The sequence below is a fragment of the Harmonia axyridis genome, chromosome X (assembly GCF_914767665.1).
Source record: "Harmonia axyridis chromosome X, icHarAxyr1.1, whole genome shotgun sequence".
Lineage (NCBI taxonomy): Eukaryota > Metazoa > Arthropoda > Insecta > Coleoptera > Coccinellidae > Harmonia > Harmonia axyridis.
In genome coordinates this window covers 20426049-20450194 of record NC_059508.1, presented here as the reverse complement: position 1 = coordinate 20450194, position 24146 = coordinate 20426049, and the positions used below count along the sequence as shown (strand labels likewise).

Below are 24146 nucleotides of genomic sequence, written 5' to 3'. Positions count from 1 at the left end.
CATATTATATTGAATTGGCATTTCCTACCATAATTTCAAGAACACTCGACATACCAAATTCTCATATTTCAGCAAACTCCAGGCGAACCGATCATGATGGTTTTCTACGTTAGCCCAAAGGCCCACATTTAAACGACCGACACGTGAACAGACTATGAAGAAACTGCGTTAGAATAATAAATGCCCGGAACCTTTCTGCGGTGTAGACAAATGTAGCTACAAGAAAGAGTTTCAGGAGAAGGAAAAAACCAAAAAAGAAACACTCTGGCGGGATGTTCCTGGTTTAGATCACTCCAAAAAGTTTCGAACTCTGCGAGAGTATAGATTCTGTGGGGAGGAGGAAGAAACTTCGGATCACCTGGTGACGGAATGCCTCGCCATTTCTAGCCGACGCGAAATCTGCTTTGGACACGAAACTCATAGAAGTGAGGAATCAGCCTCCTTGAAGCCATCCCAGATATTCAAGTTCATTAGAACTCTGGACCTGGAAGGCGAGCTGCAGATCACGTTATGGAGAGAATAGCTCTCTGATGCGGAACACAAAATACCATTAGGTCGCAGTGAAAGGGAACCACCTTAATTAAATCTGAAATCTAGCATAATAAATATAATATATAAACTGTATTGATTTCCATATTATCATTAATTCGAATTATCATCTCTTGTATTATACACAATAAATATTATTCAACACCCCCCACGTGTTCACTTCGATTGTAGTGGATTTACGAAACTCTGCAATCAAGTATCTTCTTGAATTCAGAAGCCTTACAAACCACTAAATTCTGCACTGCTACTTCTAAGGATTCACAACCCATTGAAGGAAGCAGAAACGTATTTTGGTATTTTTCAAAGATACATGGTCCTTTGAGCCGTACAAGTACAAACTACATCCACAAGTACCAAGAAGAAACTACCTAAGATGTCCTTCAAGCCAAGGTACTTCCACAAGTACCAAAAATAAACAACTTAAGAAGTCCTTCAAGCCAAGCCACATCCATAATTGAGAAGAAGAAAAATCCAAACCAGACAAGCGTTTCAAATTACAGAATTCCATAAGCAACTTGCCAGCACTTGGACCCAGTAGGAAAACCATCAGAAAACCTACTACCATTGAACTGACTCAAAATAGTTCACCTCAAGATCATCTGTTTAAAGATACATATTCAACTGCCCGAAACGAATGCAATAATGAAATAATTTCAAGACAATAGCAACCCAACCAAATTCCTTTCCAGGGATGTCCTAATCCTCCATTTGCTAAAAACTGGGAACCTAATAGAAAAACCATCATTTCGAAGCAAGAGAGTCATGCTCGGAAATGATGCATATATCCCCACCGAAAATATTGAATCTTCACAACTCCGTTGCATTACTCGGTACCGCCTACGTGAAGGTCAAGTCCAGACTACAAGCAATGATATGTTTAATTGAACCAGGATCCGATGACGCGTTCATAAAAACAACTACTCAAGGAAATACAAGAACGAAGCAAAAAGCATTGGCATAGGTCAATCGAGACCAGCGTCATCGCAACATATGATATACTACTGCAAGGTCAGGCAAAGATTCCAGAGTTCATTAATAACTCCATTCCAACTTCAATGCGATCGGTAAATTTCCTCGTAAAAAGACAAGAGAAATATTCAGAATTCATACCTTTTTCTGATGTCATTTGTTTAAATTCTGTGGGGGGTGGAGGAAACAATCCTTCACACTTGAATATTATTAGGCAGTGTATCGAAAATACAAAAACTACCAATAAAATTTTGATGCGACATAAAATGCGAAATCTCCCTCAGTTTTCTGGTGATCTTTCAGAATGACCTATTTTTATAAATTAGTATAAAAGATCTTCAGAAGAACTACATTTATCCGATCAAGACAATTTGATACGTTTGAACAAAGCTCTCAAAAGTAAAGCAAGAGACCACTGTCAAGGTCCTACTCATATCTCCAAGAAATGTTACAAAAATTATCAAAATGTTGGAAATGAACTTTGGAAGGACAGATTGGATAATCCTTTCTTTGATCGAAAAAGTTAGAAAGGCGAGCATCGTGAAAGAAGACAGATTGGACTCTTGGATTCAGTTCTCTAATACTGTAAATAATATGGTTACAACCATGAAAAATGTGAATTCTTCCTCTCATCTTTTCAATCCAGAGTTATTAGCAAGTATGTTAGAGAAACTTCCCACCATTCAGAAATCTTCTTGGGGAAAGTTCAAGCATATTCGTGATGTTAAGGGACTTCAATCTTCCTTGGAAGATTTTGCGGACTGGTTCGAAAAAGAACTGAATTTCATGGCAGCTATCAGTATTCCTTTCCAAAAAGGTTTTTCAAACAAATCTTTTTATAGAAAAAAAACCGTAATGGTCTCCAAAAAGAACGATGGACAGAAAACTGAACCCGAATGTATTTTCTGTAAAAGTTCTGGCCATACAATTGTCAAATGCACCAAATTAATAGACCTCCCAGTAGCAAAAAGGAGAGATTATGTTCTCAAGTTGAAGCTCAAAGTGGGTCACATGGCTACGAAGTGTTTCTTGAAATCCAGATGTGGCAAGGATGGTTGTAGAGGAAGACATAACTCCCTTCTTCATGTACAACATAATGAAAAGAATGAACACGATAGTCTAAGATCCCGTTATAGAACGACCTTCACCGAGATGCTTATTTGATAAAATGAAAATCGAGATCTCGAAAAATCATTATGTGCGAGAATAATATCAAAAGCTACCGTGGAAGATAATAAAAATGAGTCATTGGTTTTAAAACAAATCAAAAAGAAAGCCTCAGATAATGACCTGATCATAACAAAAGCTGACAAAGGCAATACAGTCACATTTTTGAACAGAAATGATTATTTGATAAAAACTGAAAGTTTATTGAATTCTAATAATTTCTTAGAATTGAAGTTTGACCCTACATCAAAATTCCAAACTGCGGTGAAGAAGACAATTAAGAGCTGCCCTAACTTGTTATCTCAAGTGAGTTTCCCTCTGACCATAATGAACCCCAGAATACCCTTATTATATGCTCTTCCTAAAATACATAAGGAAAATTGTCCGATGAGACCCATTGTTTCATATACTCATGCACCATCTTTGAAGCTCTGTAAATTCTTGAATTCGATGTTACCAGGTATGATACAACATAATCCTATTTATTCTATCAAAAATACAGTTCAATTAACAAACGAATTAAAGATCCTCAAAATTCCCTCAAATGCCAGGTTGATTTCATTCGATGTAGTGAATTTATTTCCATCCATACCGACTGCAGAAATCAAAAATTTAGTCAGTGAACAACTCCATGACAATATTTCACTCAGTACGGAAATAATTGAAGAAACAATGAAAATACTACAAATATGTCTTGAACAGAGCTATTTTAAGTTCAATGGGAAATTTTATCAACAACTAGATGGTCTACCAATGGGTTCTCCTTCATCCCCCCTTTTCAGTGAAATTTTTATGACACATTTGGAAAAGAAAATATTTTCCATAATGAATAATAATCTGACTGTATATGTACTGTACTGGAAGCGATATGTTGATGACGTATTTTGTATTTGGACTGGCTCGGATTCAGAACTCGAATCATTTCTAAAGCTTATTAACTCATTTTATGACGGTGTTCAGTTCACTTTGGAATTGGAAAATTTGGATAAATCACTCAACTTCCTGGATATTCAGATAAAAATCGTAAATGACCATCTTGATTTTGATATTTACAGAAAACCAACTTTTTCCGATGTTCTCATTCATAATAGTAGTTCACACCCTTATAGAATTAAAATGTCTGCGTTTCATTCCCTTGTGCACAGACTTATTTCCACTCCTCTATCGGAGAATAACTTCAAAAAAGAAGTTGAGATGTTAAAGTTATTAACAAAGAACAACGGCTACTCTCCTGACATAATAGATAAATTAATATTGAAAAAACAACGTGAAAAACTTTTAACTTGTATCTATCCACCTCAACCTAAAGATCAAATGAAGAGATTTGTATATATTAATTATATTCCACAGATTAGCGACATAGTTTGTAATAGATTAAGAAAAAACAGAGTTGATATTGTGTGTACAAACAAGAAAAATTTGAGATCAATGTTTTCTGATGGTAGGGATAAGTTAAGTGATTCAGAAAAAAGTGGTGTATATAAGTTGTTCTGTGACGAATGTCCTGCTTTTTATGTTGGTCAAACCGGTCGTTCTCTCAAAGTTAGGGTTGAAGAACATAAAAAATCTATTTTACAAAATAAATCCACAACGGGGTTTTCAACTCATTGTATCTCTTGTAACCATTTTATAGATTTCAATAAAACCAAAATTTTACACGAAGGAGAGAAAAGTAAGCGATTAGATCTTTTAGAATGTTTAGAAATATCTTCAGCACATAAACAAAAATTGCCAATTGTGAACGATCAGCTGGAGTTCCGCTTATCTCCGGTGTTAACATCTGTTTTGTTTGATGTATAATTTGTACCGTTTATTATTCTGTTTAGTTTTGAGAATGGGGTAAAACCCGAAACATGCATGTCAACGTAATATAATATTTTATTAAATTTGTGAACGTATAGTCAAGTGTTTTTATTTATTTATTGATAAAATGTATTTTATATTTAATTTAACATGTCAATGAATATATCACATATGGGTTGCCTAACAAATTTTAGTCCAGAGTAGGTTTAATTAATAATTAAAAAAAATTTTTTTTTCGAACATTTCACCGGTTTGCTTATTAGATAAATTCTATACCAATCGAAAGTATGAAGCCCATAGAATGTGCTAACGTTAGGTAGCCTATTTTTTTCCGGTCACAACTCTCGGTTGCCAGGTATAAACAGGTCAATCTATTCTAGCATTTTGCAACGGTCTGACTATTTAATCAAAATCAATATGATTAAAGATTATTTTATTATGAACACGGTAGTATAGGGTTGCCTGCGAAAAATCAGTCCAGAATCCCGGTTGTCGAATTTTAAAAAGTTAAAATTGCTGCGAGTGAGGACACAGCATAGCAGCTGTTTGAAGTCCGTCCAGTGAAAGAAAGAGAATGCGCATGCTATTTGTTCTAGGAAATGAAAAGGATAGCGATGACTCGTATACAGTGTGACCAGATTTAGTAGAAATCTACTTTTTTAGTAGATTTTTCGCATTTTCATGGAGTTTTTAGTAGGAAGAAATCCTTTGGTAGATTTTAGTAGATTTTGGTAGTTTTAAAAATATAACCGAGCCGATTGGGAATATGGAAATTCGGATGTCTAGACTGTTTCTATGAATCAATTCATTGTTCATTCTCATTGAGGTTCTACGTTCTACGTGTTTCTAGAAGAACGTACCTACTTAAACATAATAAAATCATAAAACTTCTGTCGGCTGAGAATAAATACGAAGAATGATGGAATATCCGAAGGGTGCCTCATTGAAAACAGGTGGTGTGTAAACTTCCGTTGAAAATATACCATTATCTCACATTTGGTATTCTATTCAGTGGAAAAAAAAATGTCTAACTGGAATTTCATCGACAAATTTGGGTGGCTGCATATTTCAGATTTCGAATGCCAAATGCAAGAGAATATTTTCGGCTATTAACCGCATCAAAACAAAAAATAGAAACAGATTTCTAAGTAAAAATATAGCATTATTATAACATGCTAAAGAAGGACTTAAAGAGATAGGTGATTGTTGTCGTTTTCAACCTACAAAAAATATGCTCGATTCGATGGATAGTGAAAATTTATGTATGGATGTTAAAGACGATGATTTGACTGCAGATTGATACTAATTTTTCAATAATTTTTTTTATGTTCAACTGTAGTAATTCATTTCTTTATTTAATGTTATTTTTATCTGAAAGATTTTAGTTTTTATTTCTATTTATATCATTTTGTTTATTGAAATATATAAATTTGTTTGTTTATGTTTGCTATTTTGATCCTATTTGTTTCTGTTCGGTTTTTTTTCTCCTTTTTTCTTGTCGTTCAAATTTTGAAATAAAATCTTGTTTTATTTTCGCATGAGATATCGCATTTTTATGAAAAATTATTCTGCCAAAGAAGACAGTGAGCACTTCTTAGAAAAAATAAAAGGCTTCGACTCCAACTCCATACCACCATGCTGGATATCATTAATTCAAAAAATTTCACGAACTATTTTTGTAAATTCCATGTGGCTTAATGCAACGGATCCAATATGCGTGAAACTTCAGCCTGAGAACTGCGGTTGGTTCTTAGATGAATATTTTAAACCAGTAGGATTCATTGGGGATCATACACCTTTGAAGATAGAAGACATTGTCGAAAGAACTGAAACGGAGAGTGATGATGACGAAGAAGATTCAGAAGTTGGAGATCATAGTTATATGTCCGATGACTCGGAACCTGAATAATTTCAAAAAATTTTTGTATTTATAATTTTTCATGAAAAACAGAAGTATTTTTTTAATTGTTGTTTTTCATTTTGTCGTCTAATAATAAAGATGAAATTTGCAAGATTAGTATTATATATGTATTACTATAACCTTCTTTTTTAGGAAAGATTCTTTAGTGTCACATAAAAAATATACACACATAAATAATTAATTGACTATTCCTCTATTTCAAAAATTATATTATATATACTCCAAAATGATGCACGCATACACGAGTCTATCGCTATCCTTTTCATTTAGTGTCACATAAAAAATATACACACATAAATAATTAATTGATTAAAAAAAAATTAAATAACTATTCATCTATTTTGATAATTATCTGCTCCAAAATAATGCACGCATATATCCTTTTCATTTCCAAGAACAAATAGCATGCGCACTCTCTTTCTTTCACTGGACGGACTTCAAACAGCTGCTATGCTGTGTCCTCACTCGCAGCAATATTTAACTTTTTAAAATTCGACAACCGGGATTCTGGACTGATTTTTCGCAGGCAACCCTATACCACCGTGTTCATAATAAAATAATCTTTAATCATATTGATTTTGATTAAATAGTCAGACCGTTGCAAAATGCTAGTATAGATTGACCTGTTTATACCTGGCAACCGAGAGTTGTGACCGGAAAAAAATAGGCAACCTAACGTTTGCACATTCTATGGGCTTCATACTTTCGATTGGTATAGAATTTATCTAATAAGCAAACCGGTGAAATGTTCGAAAAAAAAATTTTTTTTAATTATTAATTAAACCTACTCTGGACTAAAATTTGTTAGGCAACCCATATGTGATATATTCATTGACATGTTAAATTAAATATAAAATACGTTTTATCAAATAAGCATCTCGGTGAAGGTCGTTCTATATCGGGATCCTATACTACGATGTTGAATTTCCTGCCACAGTGAAAGTGATTCCACTGATAGAAATTTGTCTCCTGATTTTTGTGCTAGTTTAACCAGTAAGTCTACACCAAGAGAAAATAAAACTGTTTTACTGAGGATAGCGCCAGTAATTATACAGAGACCTGCAGGAAAAATCAGAACATATGCTCTTTTTGATGAAGGATCCACGTGTACTATGATTGGAAAAGATTTGGCTTGTAAATTACAAACTCCCGGTCCTGTCGTACCCCTTTGTTTCCAGTGGACAAATGAGATACCCCACTATGAAAATCAATCACAAATGGTTACCCTTGACATTGCTGCCGATAAAAGTGTTCCACTATTTTTCAAACTAAAACAAGTCAGAACTGTGAAAAATCTTAGACTCCCTAAACAATGATTTGATGTTGAACATCTGTCAAGGAGGTTTCCCTACCTGGATCAGAATATTTTGAAGTCCATTGAGAATGTAAAACCGGAACTGTTGATTGGGCAAGACAATTGTGGTCTAATTGTACCAAGACATATCATTCAGCAAAGATAATGCTATGAAAATATTGTCTTGTATAGAAAGAAAAATGGATCAGGATTCCGAATTTGCTGCCCAATATTCCGCTAAAATTGCCGAATTCGTTGAAAAAGGCTATGCTTATAAGTGTCCGTAAATCTGAGTACCTGTGGTGAGCGGTCGTTGTCGTCTATATGGTACTCAGATCTACGGACACAGAAGACGTTGAAATGAAGTTTGGTAGTATTGTGAATATTAAAGGTTTAACTTGTAAAATAAAAAATTTTTGAGTAGAGATGATGTGAAAATAGCAGTATTGTATAATTACAAAACTGTCAAGAGAGTGTATAGTAGGCTGAAAGATACCATTCCAACTATGTTGCATTCAAACGTAATTTACAAAATATAGTGTGAAGATTGTTCGCGTGGTTATGTAGGTCAGTCATCTCAATTGTTGAAAAATCGAATATCACTTCACAAGAGCGACATAAATAAGAAGAACAAAAGGTGTGCCTTTACAAAGCACTCATTAGAACAAAATCATAAATTTCTTTTTGACAATGTAGAGATAATTGATAGAGAACGGAATTACAATAAAAGAATTATATTAGAGATGATCCATATCAATGAAGAAGAAGAAGCAATTAACAGTAAATGAGACACGCAAAATCTTAGTAATACACATATTTGTTAACATACCCAAACCGAGAGAAAATTTTCTATGATGGACCCGTCGATGAATGATTAAATTTGTGAACAAAACCCATCATCTCTCTTGTACACATTGTTTGATGCCTTGTCTCATTGATTTTTATCTTCTGTCTAAATTGAATGATTTAAACGCACGTGCAAATACCACCATCTTATTTGATTCTATATTCCGCATTAAAATATTGACATTATCTACATAAGATACCGAGTTGTCACTTAGAGATTCCTGAAATATTTTATTTGATTTATAAATAACTTTGAGAGTGAAACATCAAAGGCTAATTGAGATATTGAAGAAGATAGGAATAGATGATAAAGATCTACGCATCATTAAGAATCTATATTGGGGGCAGATAGCAAAGATCACCTTTAAAGGTGAAATGTCTGACAATATTCGCATAAAACGTGGCGTAAGACAGGGCTGCATTCTGTCCCCATTGCTGTTTAATGTATATGCCGAAGAGATTCTCAGTACTGAAGTACGAAGTTCATGATAGTCACCAAAAATTCTACATTACAAGGACAACTTTACATCGACAATAGAATGGTAGAGAGAGTCAAAACAATTTCGTACCTCGGCATTGGGCTGAATGATGAATGGGATCATTCGAGGGAAATTCGCTGTAGAATTGAAAAGGCAAGAGCAGCTTTCATTAAAATGAAAAAACTTTTCACGAATCACGACCTGAACAAGAAGACCAAAATACGACTTCTGAAGTGCTATGTCTTTCCTATGCTTCTGTATGGGGTGGAGTCATAGACGCTTACTGAAGCTTCGTGTGAGAGGCTGAAGCATTCGAGATGTGGCTCTACAGAAGAATACTCCGAATCAGTTGAACAGAGCACATGACCAATGAGAGGGTGCTAATATAAGTCAACAAGAAAACTGAAATTGTTGACACCGTGAAGAGGAGGAAACTGAAGTACTTGGACCACATCATGCGGAATGAACAACGATACGGCCTTCTCCAGCTGATACTGCAGGGCAAGGTTGAGGGAAGGAGAGGTCCCGGCAGGAGGAGAATTTCGTGGCTCAGAAATTTGAGAGTCTGATTCTCGGAAACAACAATTGGACTGTTTCGTGCAGCAGTGAATAAGGTCACAATAGCCAGAATGGTCTCCAATATCCGATAACGGATTGGCACTATCAAGCAGAAGATAAATAACTTAATGATTAATATATATTTGATGACACCTTAACCTCGATTTCAGTGAGTATGTCTTCAATTGTTTTTGTTTTTCATTTCAATCAGGTTTTATCGATGACTGTATGCACCTACCATTGTGACAGTTTTGTGTTTATTCGTGTATATCTTGTAGAAGAAGTACAAGATATCAACAAAAATTATCAGTTACAATAAAAAGAGGATGGATTGAATAAAATCCGAAAGCTCGGCAAAGAAAACAGAGTAATTTTTTGGTGTAAACCTAATGCATAAACATAAACCTTACTAGAAGAACAACTTTTAGAGAATGGTAGGTGTGAAAATTTATTTTATTTATCAATTCATACCTGGTTGGCAGCAATGAAATCAGGTACATATACGGAAGCCCTCGGTTTATACTTCTTCATATGCGGTTTCAACATCTCCATTAGGCTAGGTTCCAGAACTCTTGCCCTCTCCATCGATTCTATCAGATCTTTACCACTTATATCCCAGCCATCCACAACTATATCGTTTGGATCAACTGAAGGCAACAGGTTACCCAATGGCACGTTCACATTCGTGCCTAAATTCACTGTGCCTGATTTTGTTACGGAACCATACCAATTTGCGCTTTGTGTTCCATTTCTGGTGGGCCAGGAAAGGCCAAGCTTGTTGGCAATCAAAGCAGCTGTGAAGGTCGAACCATTGTTTCCTCCCCAGCCTACTAACATCACCCCCAAACGGGGTACTCTGCGATTGGTGCGGATGACCAAGTGATCTGTTTTTGGTGTTACCTGTGAAAATTACAAAGCATCTTTCATTTCTGACTTGGTCGACTTTAATAACATTTTATACATGATATCACAAGACCAATGATCTTAATAGAATTATTTTGAGTATGATTTTGCTTGGAACAAACAGTAAAATTAGAGGAGTATCGGGAATTGTGGAATATCATTTTTATTTTCCTAAATATTTTGAATGAAATAAAATATATATTGAAAACAAGCTTGTTAAATTTACAAAATAATTAACAAAATAATACTCTTCTGACATTCGAAAAAGTTGTTTGGTAATATGGAATACTTATAACTTTCCAATTTTAATGATAGAAATTACAAATAAAACAACACCATTCAGTATCGGTGCACAGTTCGTGGGACCAAAGTTCATATTAAGACACTGTAACTACGTCCTCATTTGGGTTATTGAGAGTTATCCAAAATTCTTCGTCATCCAAGGATGGGATACTGTCATCAAAATTATCAGAAGAAATTTCCTCTTTCAGTTCATATTTCGCTCTCTTTTCATAGCGACTGGAAATTGGTTTGGCATCAACGTTTATTTTATTGCTATCTTGATTCTTGTTTCACGATGACCACCAAGTTTGCCGAAATCTATTGAATGCCCTCTAGCACAGTTTCAAATAAGCTTCATCAAGCAGTTCACTGATATCGAAATGAGATATTGATGGATAATCTGTTCTCAAAAATTGTAGATTTCCTTCATTTTAATAGGTCCCATTATTTTGTCGAGTGGCTACATCTTGTGCGTTGGGTGAGGAGGTAAGCAAACAAAAAAGTAAGTGGTTTTCCCTAGCTCCAACAATGACATCTGAGTTTCTATTATATGTGTGATGTCTGTCCAAAATCAGCAGTTCAAGTTTTCGGCATTCGGTCTTATAAAATGGATGAAATGATCGATCCATTACGTGAAAATGGCTGTTTGACTACTGCTATTACTACTTTTGTCACGTCTCCTTCATTCCATTTTCAGAGGTTGCGGTGATGTAATTTTACCATAATTCCTGAAAGGTAAACCGACTTTGCCGATTGAATATTTTGTCGGAATACTATCCCATTAGCTAACTAAAGCTTTTCTACATTATCAATCTTCTCAATTGAACAAAGATATCAAAGAAAAGTCCTAACAAAATTTTAATGTCCTACCGAAAAACTTCCATGTGCAGCGAAATCACTTTTCCTGGGATATTAAACAAACGACGAATGACAAAAGGATAAACACTAGTATGGATCAAGGAAGGAATTGGCATTAATGGCTATAGTAGTTCAACCAAAACCATAGTATTCCATAATACCTGATATATTCCATAATCCCCGAATTCACTGTAGGTACTAGTTTTATTATTACAAAACAACTCATTATAAAATTTTCAACCTTAATTCTTTCGTATTTATTTTTTAATAAGTTAAAGCTAACACATTGAATTCAAAATAGTAGTATAGTTAGGATTATCAACAATCATTCTAATAAACTTAATAATGCCCAGAGTGCAAAGAATTGCTTATTATCATCAATCAAGCGAGTTTGAACGAAGACGAATACTTGGACTGAGGGAATCTCAACTTTCACACCGCGATCTAAAATCAGTTTAGATGGTATGGAGAGATGTTATTATTATTGGCAAATGGAAATAGTAAGGGTTTTTTTCACCCATAAACTCAAAATTACAGTCAACATCATGGATTCAAGAACACCGAACAGAAAGAGCCAGGAGCACAGGACGAATTCGCAGTAGAACACCTCTCAATACCGCCGCCTAAGACTGCTAGTTTTGTGAGATTTTTCCTCTACAACCAGGGCATTTGCAAATCAATAGTTTGCTAAACTTGACCTTACCTTTAACCCTAGACCACGTGGTGAACACTGTGATACCCAATTTCATGTTGAGTGGCATGTTCATCGTACTGTTGGGATTCTGATGTGGGGTGCCATTGCCTACGGCTCTAGATCACTTTTAGTGTTCATCAGAGGTAGCATGACCACGCAGCGTTACATACAAAAAATAGTGGAGCCATATTTGATTCCATATCTTAGGACACCAAAACGCAACTTTCCTACAGGATAATTCCCAATCATATGAGGCAAGGGGATCGTTAGACTACTTTGAGCATGCCGGAACTAATTTGTTGCCATGGCCACCACGGTCTTAAGATTTTTCCCCTATTCAAATGCGTGGGTCATGATCAGTAGAAGACTCAACAGTTTACCACAACCAGCTCAAACTCTGGCTGTGTACATTTTTACTGAAATAGAATCTTTTTTAAAGGTTGTTTCGTCAGCTGAGTATTAAATTGTTCTATCTCCACGAAAACAAATATAAAAATTAGCTTGTTCTATATCCCATAAAATCGTTAATTTTAATTGTTTAAATGATAAGAATTCAGTAAACTTTTATGCTATATCCCCATTGATTCTCAATCCCATAAAAATTATATTGTTCTATGTTCCCAAATGGATTTAGTGTATTATCTGTCCACCTGTTTCACTTTTGGAGTCGATATTATATTGTTCGATATCGTTTAACCATTACAAGACCATGGAAAGTATTTCAGTATCATATTGTTCTATATCCAGTTCGCTTTTAGTGTATACACACGCTCATTCTCTTCTGATTTTTTTGTGAATTGATTTAGTTGCGTCGATAATAGTAAATGCCTTCCATTGAAAATGGGAAGTGGTGAAAAATACTGTGAAATAATTGTAGGGAGAGTTGGAAAATACTGGAATGTAAGTATAAAAGAAAAAAACATTAAAGCTGACATTCCTAACCTCAGTTGTCTTTATCCACTGATTAATTTTATGTCCTGTATACAGATTCAGTTATGCAAATGAAGAAAAACCAGTGTGAATAGTTCTCCCCCTCCTGAAGGTCCTCCTTCTTGTGCGAGTGATGTCTGGGAGTAAGTTCTTATGTTATCATGAATAGGAATTGAACTCATATTTTTTGGTTCAGTTCACTATCCCAAATCATAACGGACAGCTGGAGTGATAACACGAAAAAACAAGCTGTTGCTTCATCAAGGTAAGAGCAGTTGGGAAACGATAATAATGATACCATTGAAACAATATTTCAGTACACCACAAGGTAGAATTAGTCCCACCGAATTATCACAATCAAATAGAATTATTTTGGAAATCACAGACATTGATGAAGTGGGCGAAGAAGTCACCAGACTAGTTCAAGAACAAGAAAAAGATGTAGCACTACTCGATTATGAGGATGATAAGGAAAATGTTCAGAATTATGGAAATATAAGGAAAAGTGATGACAAAGAAAATGAAGTTGAGTAAATAAAAAACTCGAGGAAGAGGCTGAGATATACAAACAGTTGCAAACAAAATATCAGAGGAAAAAATGCCAACATCGACAGGAACATATTAACAGAAAAGGAAATTTAGTATCGGAAAAAAGTGCTAGAAAGGCGTCTTGCCAAAGTCCGGCTTGTAACTTCAAGTGCAATACGAAAATCACAGAAGAAGAAAGAAATAACATAAATAGAAAGTTTTGGAGTCACAAACACAAAAAAAAGTTATTTCAGAAAAAGGCAAAGACATTGTGAGAAAACATATAGGGTGGCCATTTGAAAACGAAACAGACGAGATTACAGACGAAATAAAGTTTTTCGATAGAAATGCTCGGACAGGTCGATTTCTGTTTCGAGGGGGACAACTTAAGATGTAGGTTACGGACGCATAGCGCTTCAACCCTTGCTACTACAACCCTCACCCCCAAATTTTTGAGGTATCACTCACCCCATCTTCCCTATTCAAAAATTGGGGGTGGGGGTTGTAGCAGCAAGTGTTGAAGCGCTATGCGTCCGTAACCTACATCTTAAGTTGTCCCCCTCGAAACAGAAATCGACCTGTCCCGAGCATTTCTATCGAAAAGCTTTATTTCGTCTGTAATCTCGTCTGTTTCGTTTTCAAATGGCCACCCTGTATATCATCTTTTCCTGTTGCGCAAATTCCTCTAAGACTTATTTGGAGTGAAATCTAAACCTACAGAGAATGTATGATTTATATAAAACAGATATTGAAAAACCTGTTAAATTATGCACTTATAGAAAGATCTTTAACACAGAGTTCAATATCAGTTTCTTCAAACCCAAGAAGGATCTATGTGATAAGTGCCAAACTCTCAATGTAATAAAGAATCCAACTGAGCAAGAAATCAGAGCCAAGGAAGAGCATATGAGAAGGAAAAATATAGGAAAGGCGGAACGAGACCGTGATAGAATAGCTCATGCCAATGATGAAACCGTGTGGGTGATAACATTTGATATGCAGAATATATTTTCCCTGCCAAAAGCAAACATAAGCAATTTTTTCTACAGAAGTAAGTTGACCTCCTACAATTTAACTGCCCACCTGGAGAAGAAGAAAATGGTGTACAATGCAATATGGCATGAAATGATTTGTGGAAGGAGTGGAGTGCATCTAGCAAATGCACTAATAAGAATTTTGAAGTGTGTAGTTAATGATAATCCAAAATTAAAGAGACTTATATTGTGGTCTGACAGCTGCGTCCCACAGAATAGAAACTCTATAATGTCGTTTGCTTCACCAAATTCCCTGAACTCACCTGATTCAAAAAATTTGAAAGTCATAGAGTAAAAATTCAGTGAACCAGGATGGCACAGTGCAGGAAATAGATTCGGCACATAGTTGCATTGAACGATACATAAGACATTTTGAAATCTTGGGTCCTCTAGCTTTGTTAAGAATTTTCCTTAAACTGCCAAGAACATGGAAACTGAAATTCAAAGTTCTACGAATGAGACAACAGGACTATAAAAATTACGAACTAGTTTCGAATCCTTTCCAATACAATGTTGTTCTACACACTAAAGTTAAACATATTCTATATGATAAAGATTGCATATAGAACATTTCTTTTAGGGAGTGTTTTGAAGGTGAATTAAAAAAAATTAAATTAGCCAAAAAGAAGAGAAATCGAATAGAAGAAGAGTCACATTTTCTTTTGGATCTGCAAGGTGTTAACTCCTGCCCTGTTCTTTCGAACAAAAAGAAAGAAGATATCACAGAAATGATGACTTAAATTCCTGAAGAAGAAAGAGAATTTTATAAACAAATGATTTCATTATCAGCGATGAATTCGGGAAAACAAACATCGTCCACTTCTGGAAAATCAAAGAAGAAAACGAAACATACGAACTCACAATCTTGCACATCTAAACCTGCAAATTTGAAAAAAACGTGTGCCCATTAAAAAACCTAAGAAATAAAACAAGTTATATTTCCAAAGAGACCAGGAAGCTAGTATGTCGGATCCCTTGGCGTTGATAATTAAAAAACTTTCAAAGCTTGATAAAATCACGGCAGACATCGAATTAATAAAAAATACTCAAACTGACCTATGTGAACAGGTAAATAAATGTTCCGAACAGGTCGAGAAAAATTCCAATACTGCGTGAGCATGATTCCGCTATTTCCGAGTGTCAGCGGAGTATTACAGATTTGCACACAACTAACAATTCTGTTTTGGGCGAAATCTCATCCCTAAAGTCAAGAGTTGAAGAAATTGGCAATATGGTTGTCACTGCGAGTAACTCTGCTTCAGGTAGTTCTGATGTTGTAAGTTCGAGAGAAATCTTTTAAGAGATCCTACAATATCATAGTTAAGAACATCCCTGAAGGCAATGATGCAGATGACGTCGAGGTGGTTAGAGGAATCTTGAATGCTATCGATAATTCCGCATGTATTACTGTTGTTTCAGTCACCAGAATCGGTAGAGCTAGTAATGACCGTCGACCAGTTAAGGTCTGCTTCAGGAATTTTCATACACCCCTCAAAGTGCTGAGAAATAGAAGATTGATTTTAGATAATCCTGCCCTGAAGAATTACCATATTTCTGATGATAAATCACGCGAGCAAATTGAAAAACTCAACCGAACTCGTGAAGAACTCAAAAAGCGGTTGGCTAAAGGTGAAAAAAATATCACGATTAAATATATGAAAGGTGAGCCTTCCATCGTTTCCTCTCTTGGTGTTTCTTCATCGGGGAGCTTGTAACTCACTTCGAGGAATGCACTATCTTGTACACGAACCTGGCTTCTCTTTCGGAAAAGAAAAATCCAATGCAAGAAATAATATAGTTATCGCTGGTGATTTCAACATGAGTGAAGTCAAGTAGCACCTCACAAGAGCTCCGTTGTCACTCAATCCACTAGGTTTAATCATAATAAGATTTTATTTTTGCTGAACCTTACTCTATTATTTGGAGCACCAGTGATGTTATAAATATGTGAGACATATCAGGTTTACTTTCACTGAAGTGTTGCGGTGTTAATTAATTTTTGTTGTGCCCTTTACTCTCAGGGATTTTTGATTTCTGTTATTTAGTTTTTTTTTAGTTTCAGTATATTGCTTCTGTTATTTAGTAATTTCTTCAATGATGTGTATGTGTATGATTATTTTTTGATGAGTTTTATAGGCTTGAAAGCCTCTACCCTGTATTCAATTGTGATAATAATAATAATAATAATGATATTTCAATAGAGTGGAGTTCAAAAATTTTCGTGGAATAACTGCAGTTATTTTTATTACTATGTGAATGGCTAAATTGCGTTATTAAAATTTTTTCATATTACTATCCATTTTCGCAAATGATTTATATCTTAATATTGGATTGTTCTTTATGTCAATATACTGTTCCATATCCTCAGAATATACAATCACTTTCACAAAACTGACCATTTGTTCTATGTCCAAAATAAGCAATTCGACAATGGCGATCTCCATTGAAGTATTTTTCATCTGAAAATTCAGATTCCAGAGCATGCAACAAGTATTGAGGATAGAAATTTAATTTGCCATTTTCAAAACTTTCAAGTTCAAACTTTAAACCTCTGTTTCTTGAAACTAGTACAGCTGCCGCCAAATAAGATGGCAAATCTAAGGCGCAGAGAGAGATAATAATAATAATCTCCTTCGCACTATTACGGCATTGGTTCTAATTTTGAGACTGCTCAACTCAGTGGTGTGGTAAATATATTGAATCGGCAATGAATTTAAAATCGGATGTAAAACAATATAATACTGGGCTGACGGTTTGGCTTTCTATGTTAGTTGAATTATCAATAATTTGATGAAATTTTAATTTACAAATTATTATGCAAGGTATCTCAAAAGAAATTTTTTTGATGAATGCTTCTTTTTCTTGTACCATGATTTTCATAATTTGGATTCTTATATGGTATTCCAATGCGTCTATGCTACACAATGTGTGCCACGGCATCTGTTGTGTTCGGCTCATGTAGTAGTCTGCTTTTGCGTATATTTTTACTAAAGCTCAAAAACTTGTAAGATGTAACTTATGCAAATTAATTGTATTGTATTGTATTGCGTTGTATTGTATTGCATTGTATCGTATATTGCGAAAGACTCATTTGCCCGGTATGGCTCACTTGCCCTACTCTCCCCTACATATATTGAATCATATGGAGGGTGTTCGTCATGTTTTTTGAAGTATGTTTATTTCATTGTTTTTGCCTGATTTAAGTGATAGTGACTGGTTCCGCGGTTTCTATTATGTATTTTATTATGAAAAAAAAACTTTGCTTCAAATAAAGATAAAGCTAATGAAGCACAATTAAATTTTCATTTATTATATTTCAAATTTACCTGGTACCTAGCCCAAAAATGTATTTCGACGGTGTATTACTAGCCAACCCAAATTTATGATCCCAATTTCTCCACTTTGTAAGTACCCCCCCTCTAGAAAAAACCTATGGACGCGCCTGAACAATGCTGGCGTATCTTCCTGAAAAAAATATATATGTACAAACGTTTAATGAGTATTGTTTCATACAGAATGTATCAACATTTAATGAAAGAAATTACATTGGAAATTTAGGAGAGAATCATATGAACAATCACATAATTTCACTACAAAGTTCAGAGGGGTAGGGGGAGAATAAGGGAGTAATATATAACTGTTGTTCGCAAATGCTTCGTATTCGAAGATACGAGCTCCTTAAAAAAATCTTCATTTATTTATTGCTCTCAGTTTGAAAAAAAAAAAATAGTACGATACTGAGATATTTCGAACTGAAAATAATTTTTGAATTCCTTGTTCAATTTGTGACAAAAAATCGCTCATGTCATTTTTTTCTCTGGGGCGCCGTTTTCATGCAAAAAAAAAAAACTTCTTAACTTTAAAACATTATTAAAAACTATTTTATAATAAATAATGATGTATTGAGAAAAAAATATACGCATTAAGATGTTTGATATTTTTGCATGATAACGGCGCCCCATAGAGAATAGGCATGACAAATGTTTGTCACAAATCGAACAAGGAATTCAAAAATGTTTTTCAGTTCGAAATATCTCAGTGGCGCACAATTTCTTTCTCAAAAAAAGGAGATCATTACCCGTATGCGCGCCAATGAAAACAAAATTGCATGACAATAAATGCGCAATAGCAAAAGCAATGCGCTGGAACCCGCCAAATTTGATTCGAATATCTCAACAGGTTTCAGTTAATGAATAGTCAGTTTTCAAAAAAAATTACAACGGAAAAAAAACAATTGCAAACTAAAGTAATGAAGCGATACATAAAATAGTTACGTGATGGAATATGTGTTCGAACAAGTTAACAATTATGAGCCTAGGTCTAGGACTTCTCGCAATGAATGAACCTAACCTAACCTGACCTTTATAATGAATTATAATTTCAATAAATGAAAAAGGTCATTATAAATGAAAGGAAACAAGAACTTTTGTCAATCTTCATTATGGTAGACAATTGATACTTCAAAACAAACAAAATTTTAATTGTATAGGTTCTTCGGACATATTGATGTTGGAAAATATCATTGAATAAAACAAATATCAAGAATGTATAATACTTATTGAGTGAAGTGACCTTGGTGAATTTTTTTCTTGAAGAACTGCGATCAATATTTGTTGACTATAGAATCGTAGAGTCTGCAAAATTTCATCTCGATCAATGCTTTATACTATTATGTTAAATCACCACTGAAAGGTTTAAACTTACAACAAAACGACACTCACAAACAAAACTGATCTACCTCAACAATTCAATCATTGACGAAGAACACTATAATGGAAATTCCATCCCGATACTCATGTAGAAAACCTTGAGACACTCGAATGACGTTCAATCTTCTACGTCAAATTAGCAGCTACGTTGCCAGATTAAAAAAAAAACGTTTGTTGTCATAGTAGAGAAGTATTTTAATTCGTTCGACTAAAAATCGTACATAAAATATTATAAGCTAATGACAATAGCAGTCGATGATGCCTTCATTCAAATTTAAAAAAAAAACATTATAATGTATGGCAGACAGGCGCGGATCCAGGGGGGGGGGGGGTACTAGGGGAACGTTCCCCCCCTAAAAGGCCCGGGCACCTTTTAAATTTTGCCGGCCCTTCTAGAATTTGACATACTAAGGCTCAAATAATTACAAGATCAGCATTAATTTCACCTTCAATACATTTTTTGAAAACCCATAATAATGAACGGCAAAAAAATTACGTCCCAAAATGGTGGAAGTGTCTTGGGTCCACATTTTCAGTATTTTGAGTATCTAAAAGTTCCCCCCCCCAAAAGTGGGTCCTGGATCCGCGTCTGATGGCAGGACTGAAAGGGGATAAAGTTATAAGATTATTGCCATTGTGTGTTATCGAGTAATCTTTTTTCACAGCCCCATCAAATAAAAGTGAGATCTGATGTCAATATTAAACTTACCAAAATTTTTTTCCTGGTAGCTTATAGTAATTCCTCATAAGAATAGGTATCTCTACAGTTTACAGGAAAAAAATTCACTATAGTTACAAATTGTTATTAATGATATTGATTAGTATTTCGTTATTATTGAACCCATACATCTCCAGTTTGGAGATCTGAGATTTCAATAAACTTTTAACCGGAAAAAGAGACATTTATTTCATTTAATTCATTTCAATATTTCACTCACTTATTTCGCAGAACTATAAACAAAGCAAAGAAAACCTTCACTTTAGCTATTAAGCACTCTATCTAATTTACAAAGAATCACATTCTGGTTCAGTATAGTTATTTATAATACAAGTGCAGAAGGCATTGATATTCTTCCACGAGTTCAAAATTCAAAAACGAGCCACGAAGTGGCGAGTTTTGGAATGAACGAGTGGTAGAATGAGCCTTCTGTACGAGTATTATACATTATTTTCTCTAATTCATTGCATTTTCATTGAAATTAATGAAATATTCCCATAAATATATTTTAGTAATTTTTGCATTGAAAAATGTTGGTTGGCTGAACTGATTTCTTCAAGGCAAATTGATGACTTGACAGATAAAGCCGTGGCGGAAAGTTCGGAGTACCAACATAGAATAATAAAATATAACCATGAAAACTGTGCGTTTCTGATATATTCTCGCACGATTTTGTTCTACAAGATGTGGAAGAATGAACGGAATAACCACAGAATTAGAGAAAATTAGTTATCATGTTGTTAATAATAATAATACGAAAGTGATTTTAACGTCTGTGAGATAAATACAAGAAAATAGTTTTACGGCATGCAGACAAATTTTCAATTCTGGAAAAAGTACCTCCCCGGGCGGGATTCGAACCCGCAACCCCCGAATCACTAGTCCGTCGCTCTGCCAACTGAGCTAACAAAGAGATTGAAGATTCTCTACGACGAGGAACCACTAATCCCAGAACTTAATAATAATAATGTAATTTCTGTCATTCCATTTGAAGATTTCAGTCAGTGCATTTCCATAAATATCTTGGCTTCTAGAATGAATTTTGTTGTAGCAGTATCTGTCGTATTCAAAATCAGAATACATATTCAGAGCATAATGTGACATATTATTATAACTGTCACGACCGATGACGGGGAATGGTGAAAATTCTGTTTTCCAAGAAATACTTCAAATACCTGATTAATTTTTCGATCTGGCAACATAGCTACCAATTTGACGTGGCAGATTCTAGAGAATCAAGGTCATATACCATTCTACATGATTACCCAACTATAAATTAATAAGTCTGAATAATTTCATCACGTTGAGAGCGTTATACGGTTATAAATAATTAACAAAATTATAATTTAAAAAATATAACTTCTATTCCACTGAAGTGAAAATCCTTTCAGTAAAATTAGCAGTATTTTTGGAATCGATTTTTATCACATACAACTAAAACTGAACTTCCTCAATATTTCAATTATTGAGGAAGAACAATACATAATGTTTCATCCTAAACTGGACCAACATATGCAGTAGTGTAGATGACACCGCAAGAATCATTTTTGTCTTATGACATATACCTCGTTTTCGAAGCATTATCAAGGTACAGGGTGTTCAATGCAATTTCTGAGCAATATTCTATTGATTGTGGTCAATCTCAGTTATGTATAACCCTTAAAGTTACAATTTCTGGACACATCAGATTATTTTTGATTGCTCAATTCAGAAAAGGTGAAGAACTCTGAACAAAAATGTCGGAATGGTGAAAAACCAGCAATGATCCTTTTTTTTCAGTTTCCTAATTGAATTTCTTTTTCTGAAACAACTCAATATCCAAAGAATTCTGTGAAAAAAAATCATTTTCATTCTCAAATGTCGTACCTATATCAAGGAGAACGAAAACAAAATAAAAAAACTCTCTAGTTTTCATGGTTATCATACGAGGAATGAGGAAACATTATTTATCCCTAAGCATAAACCAGTAAATTTGAAAAATCGCCATTGTATCAAATTGTATAACCATATGCCAAATTATTTAAAATCCCTTAACGTAAATAGATTTGAGAAAGTTGTTAAAGCATTGATGTTAAAATAATGTTATTACTGTGTAAATGATTATCTTTGTGACTCATTTGAAACTGATTGTTTATGTTTTTCACTGACTTGTCCTGTGCACTTGTTTGTTTTTACAGGATTACTAAACTATTATTATTATTATGAAAACAGAATCGTTAAATATGGAAATTTACATTCCACAGGTGAATAGTTCGACACCCAACGCAGATTCATTGAACTTTGGGTTAACTTTTCGACAGTCAAATTTCAAAATTTTGGTCCTCATAGCCCAATCAGTTTTTTTTTTCAATCATGTTAGAAGACTGAAAGAGAAATTCGGATGGCTTTAATGAAGGAACCACTCCATATTTTTCGATTCTGTTTTCATATTCATGTTATGTAAAAAAAGGTACGTACAATCGTGAAACATTTCAACAATTTCGGATGAAATTGTTTTTTTCATGTAAACATGTAAAAAAGATTTTGTTCGATTTTGGAAAAATTTTTTTTCAGAAATCCTCAGAAAATTGAGTTCTTTCCGAAAATGAAATTCAATTTGGCAACCGAGAAAAATAATCACAAACAATGCAGGTTGTCTGCCATTTTGAACATTTTTTTCAGTGTTCTCCACCTTTTCTGAATTGATTGGCCAGGAATCGTAACTTCAAAAGTTATACTTACCTAATCACACTCGATAGAATATTACTCAGAAATTACGTTAAACATCCTGTATCTCGCTTACGCTTCGAAAAATGGGCATATGTCAAAATGCAAAATTGATTCTCCCGGTCTTATTTACTCGACTATATATATGTTTGTCCAGTTTATAATGAAACACGCTGTATAATGGAAATTTCATCCCTTCAATCAATCCTTTCAATTTAATGAAGATTCAAGATAGGGTTGATATATAGGACTACAAATAATTAACAATTTCCTGTGATAAAGAAAACATCATATTTGCCAATTTGAATTCGGACAGAGATATAGTTATAGAATTTGATTCAATTTCTTGATTGACAAATATGGAGAACTGAAAAACTTTAACTCACCGTTATTTTATTTCCAATTTTTTTAGCTTCAGTATGCTGGTAATCGTACTTGCTTTCAATGTAAGTAGTACTATACTTCACATTCTCGCTATCAATAAATACTTCCATTTTCAAAATAAAGAATAAAGTAGAAATATCAGTTGAATTAATCAATTCACTTCAGCGTTAACTTGAACTAGAAGAGCTTTCCAAACACGAAGGCAATATGTACTAAGTAATTAATTCCTGAAACTATAAAGACAGTGTGCCAAGGTTCTGGATATTGAATAGGAGATGGAAGTTTTGTTTTCAGTTCGAATGGAGCTTGCGCATAGTGTTGAGGAAAATTCTGGAATAAGCTAAATGTTTACATCCGATCCGTTAAAATGCTGATACATGGAAAATTAGGGTTGCATGAAATTATTACTGATTACGTAATTACAGACGTCTTTGGTGACTTGAGAACCCTTACATTCACTAGTTCCTCAGCTGGGGGTGGTAAAAATTTCAGCGCTTTACGAGCTCCAAGGGCACAATTGCCGCTTGAAGGACGAGATCTCGAAAGCTCGTGACTTAATGAAGTACTTTCTTCAATTTCTTTCGTCATTCTGCATGAATTCTAAATAGTTTCTGACGCATGAAATGGTTATTCTATATACAGGTTGTTCCTTAATGATATGCTAATCTTTAAGGGACGATTATTGCCGCAATTTCAAGAAAAAACTTCATATGAACGTATGTCGTAAACGTGCTAACTTTTGAGAGGCAGGGTAAAAGTTTTCGAGAAAAATAATTTTTTTATAACCAAAACACGGATACATCCTTGCTTCCAC

At 34.3% G+C, this 24146-nt stretch overlaps 1 protein-coding gene and 1 long non-coding RNA gene across 11 annotated transcripts in view; one reads left to right on the top strand and one right to left on the bottom strand.

The window, feature by feature from the left end:
- LOC123686342 (inositol-3-phosphate synthase 1-A-like) overlaps positions 1–23575 on the bottom strand; it is a 34756-nt gene extending 11181 nt beyond the window's left edge. The window contains exons 1-4 of one of the 9 annotated variants that reach the window (XM_045626396.1): positions 19520–19637; positions 18142–18280; positions 12333–12739; positions 10058–10486 (exon numbers count right to left, since the gene is read on the bottom strand). In XM_045626396.1, the coding sequence (XP_045482352.1) occupies positions 10058–10423 (366 nt within the window). In that variant the 5' untranslated portion in view covers positions 10424–10486; positions 12333–12739; positions 18142–18280; positions 19520–19637. Of the gene's footprint in view, positions 1–10057; positions 10487–12332; positions 12740–18141; positions 18281–19387; positions 19497–19519; positions 19638–23334 lie in introns of those variants that run through there. The other 8 variants (XM_045626395.1, XM_045626398.1, XM_045626399.1 and 5 more) reach the window with 8 other exon arrangements.
- On the top strand, positions 13109–13694 carry LOC123686343. Of its 2 annotated transcripts, XR_006748453.1 has the most exons (4): positions 13109–13223; positions 13311–13396; positions 13450–13518; positions 13571–13694. It is a non-coding gene; the product is annotated as an uncharacterized LOC123686343 (long non-coding RNA). The 2 variants fall into 2 exon arrangements; XR_006748452.1 differs by having other exon boundaries at positions 13311–13518.
- Positions 23576–24146: the final 571 nt, after the last annotated feature.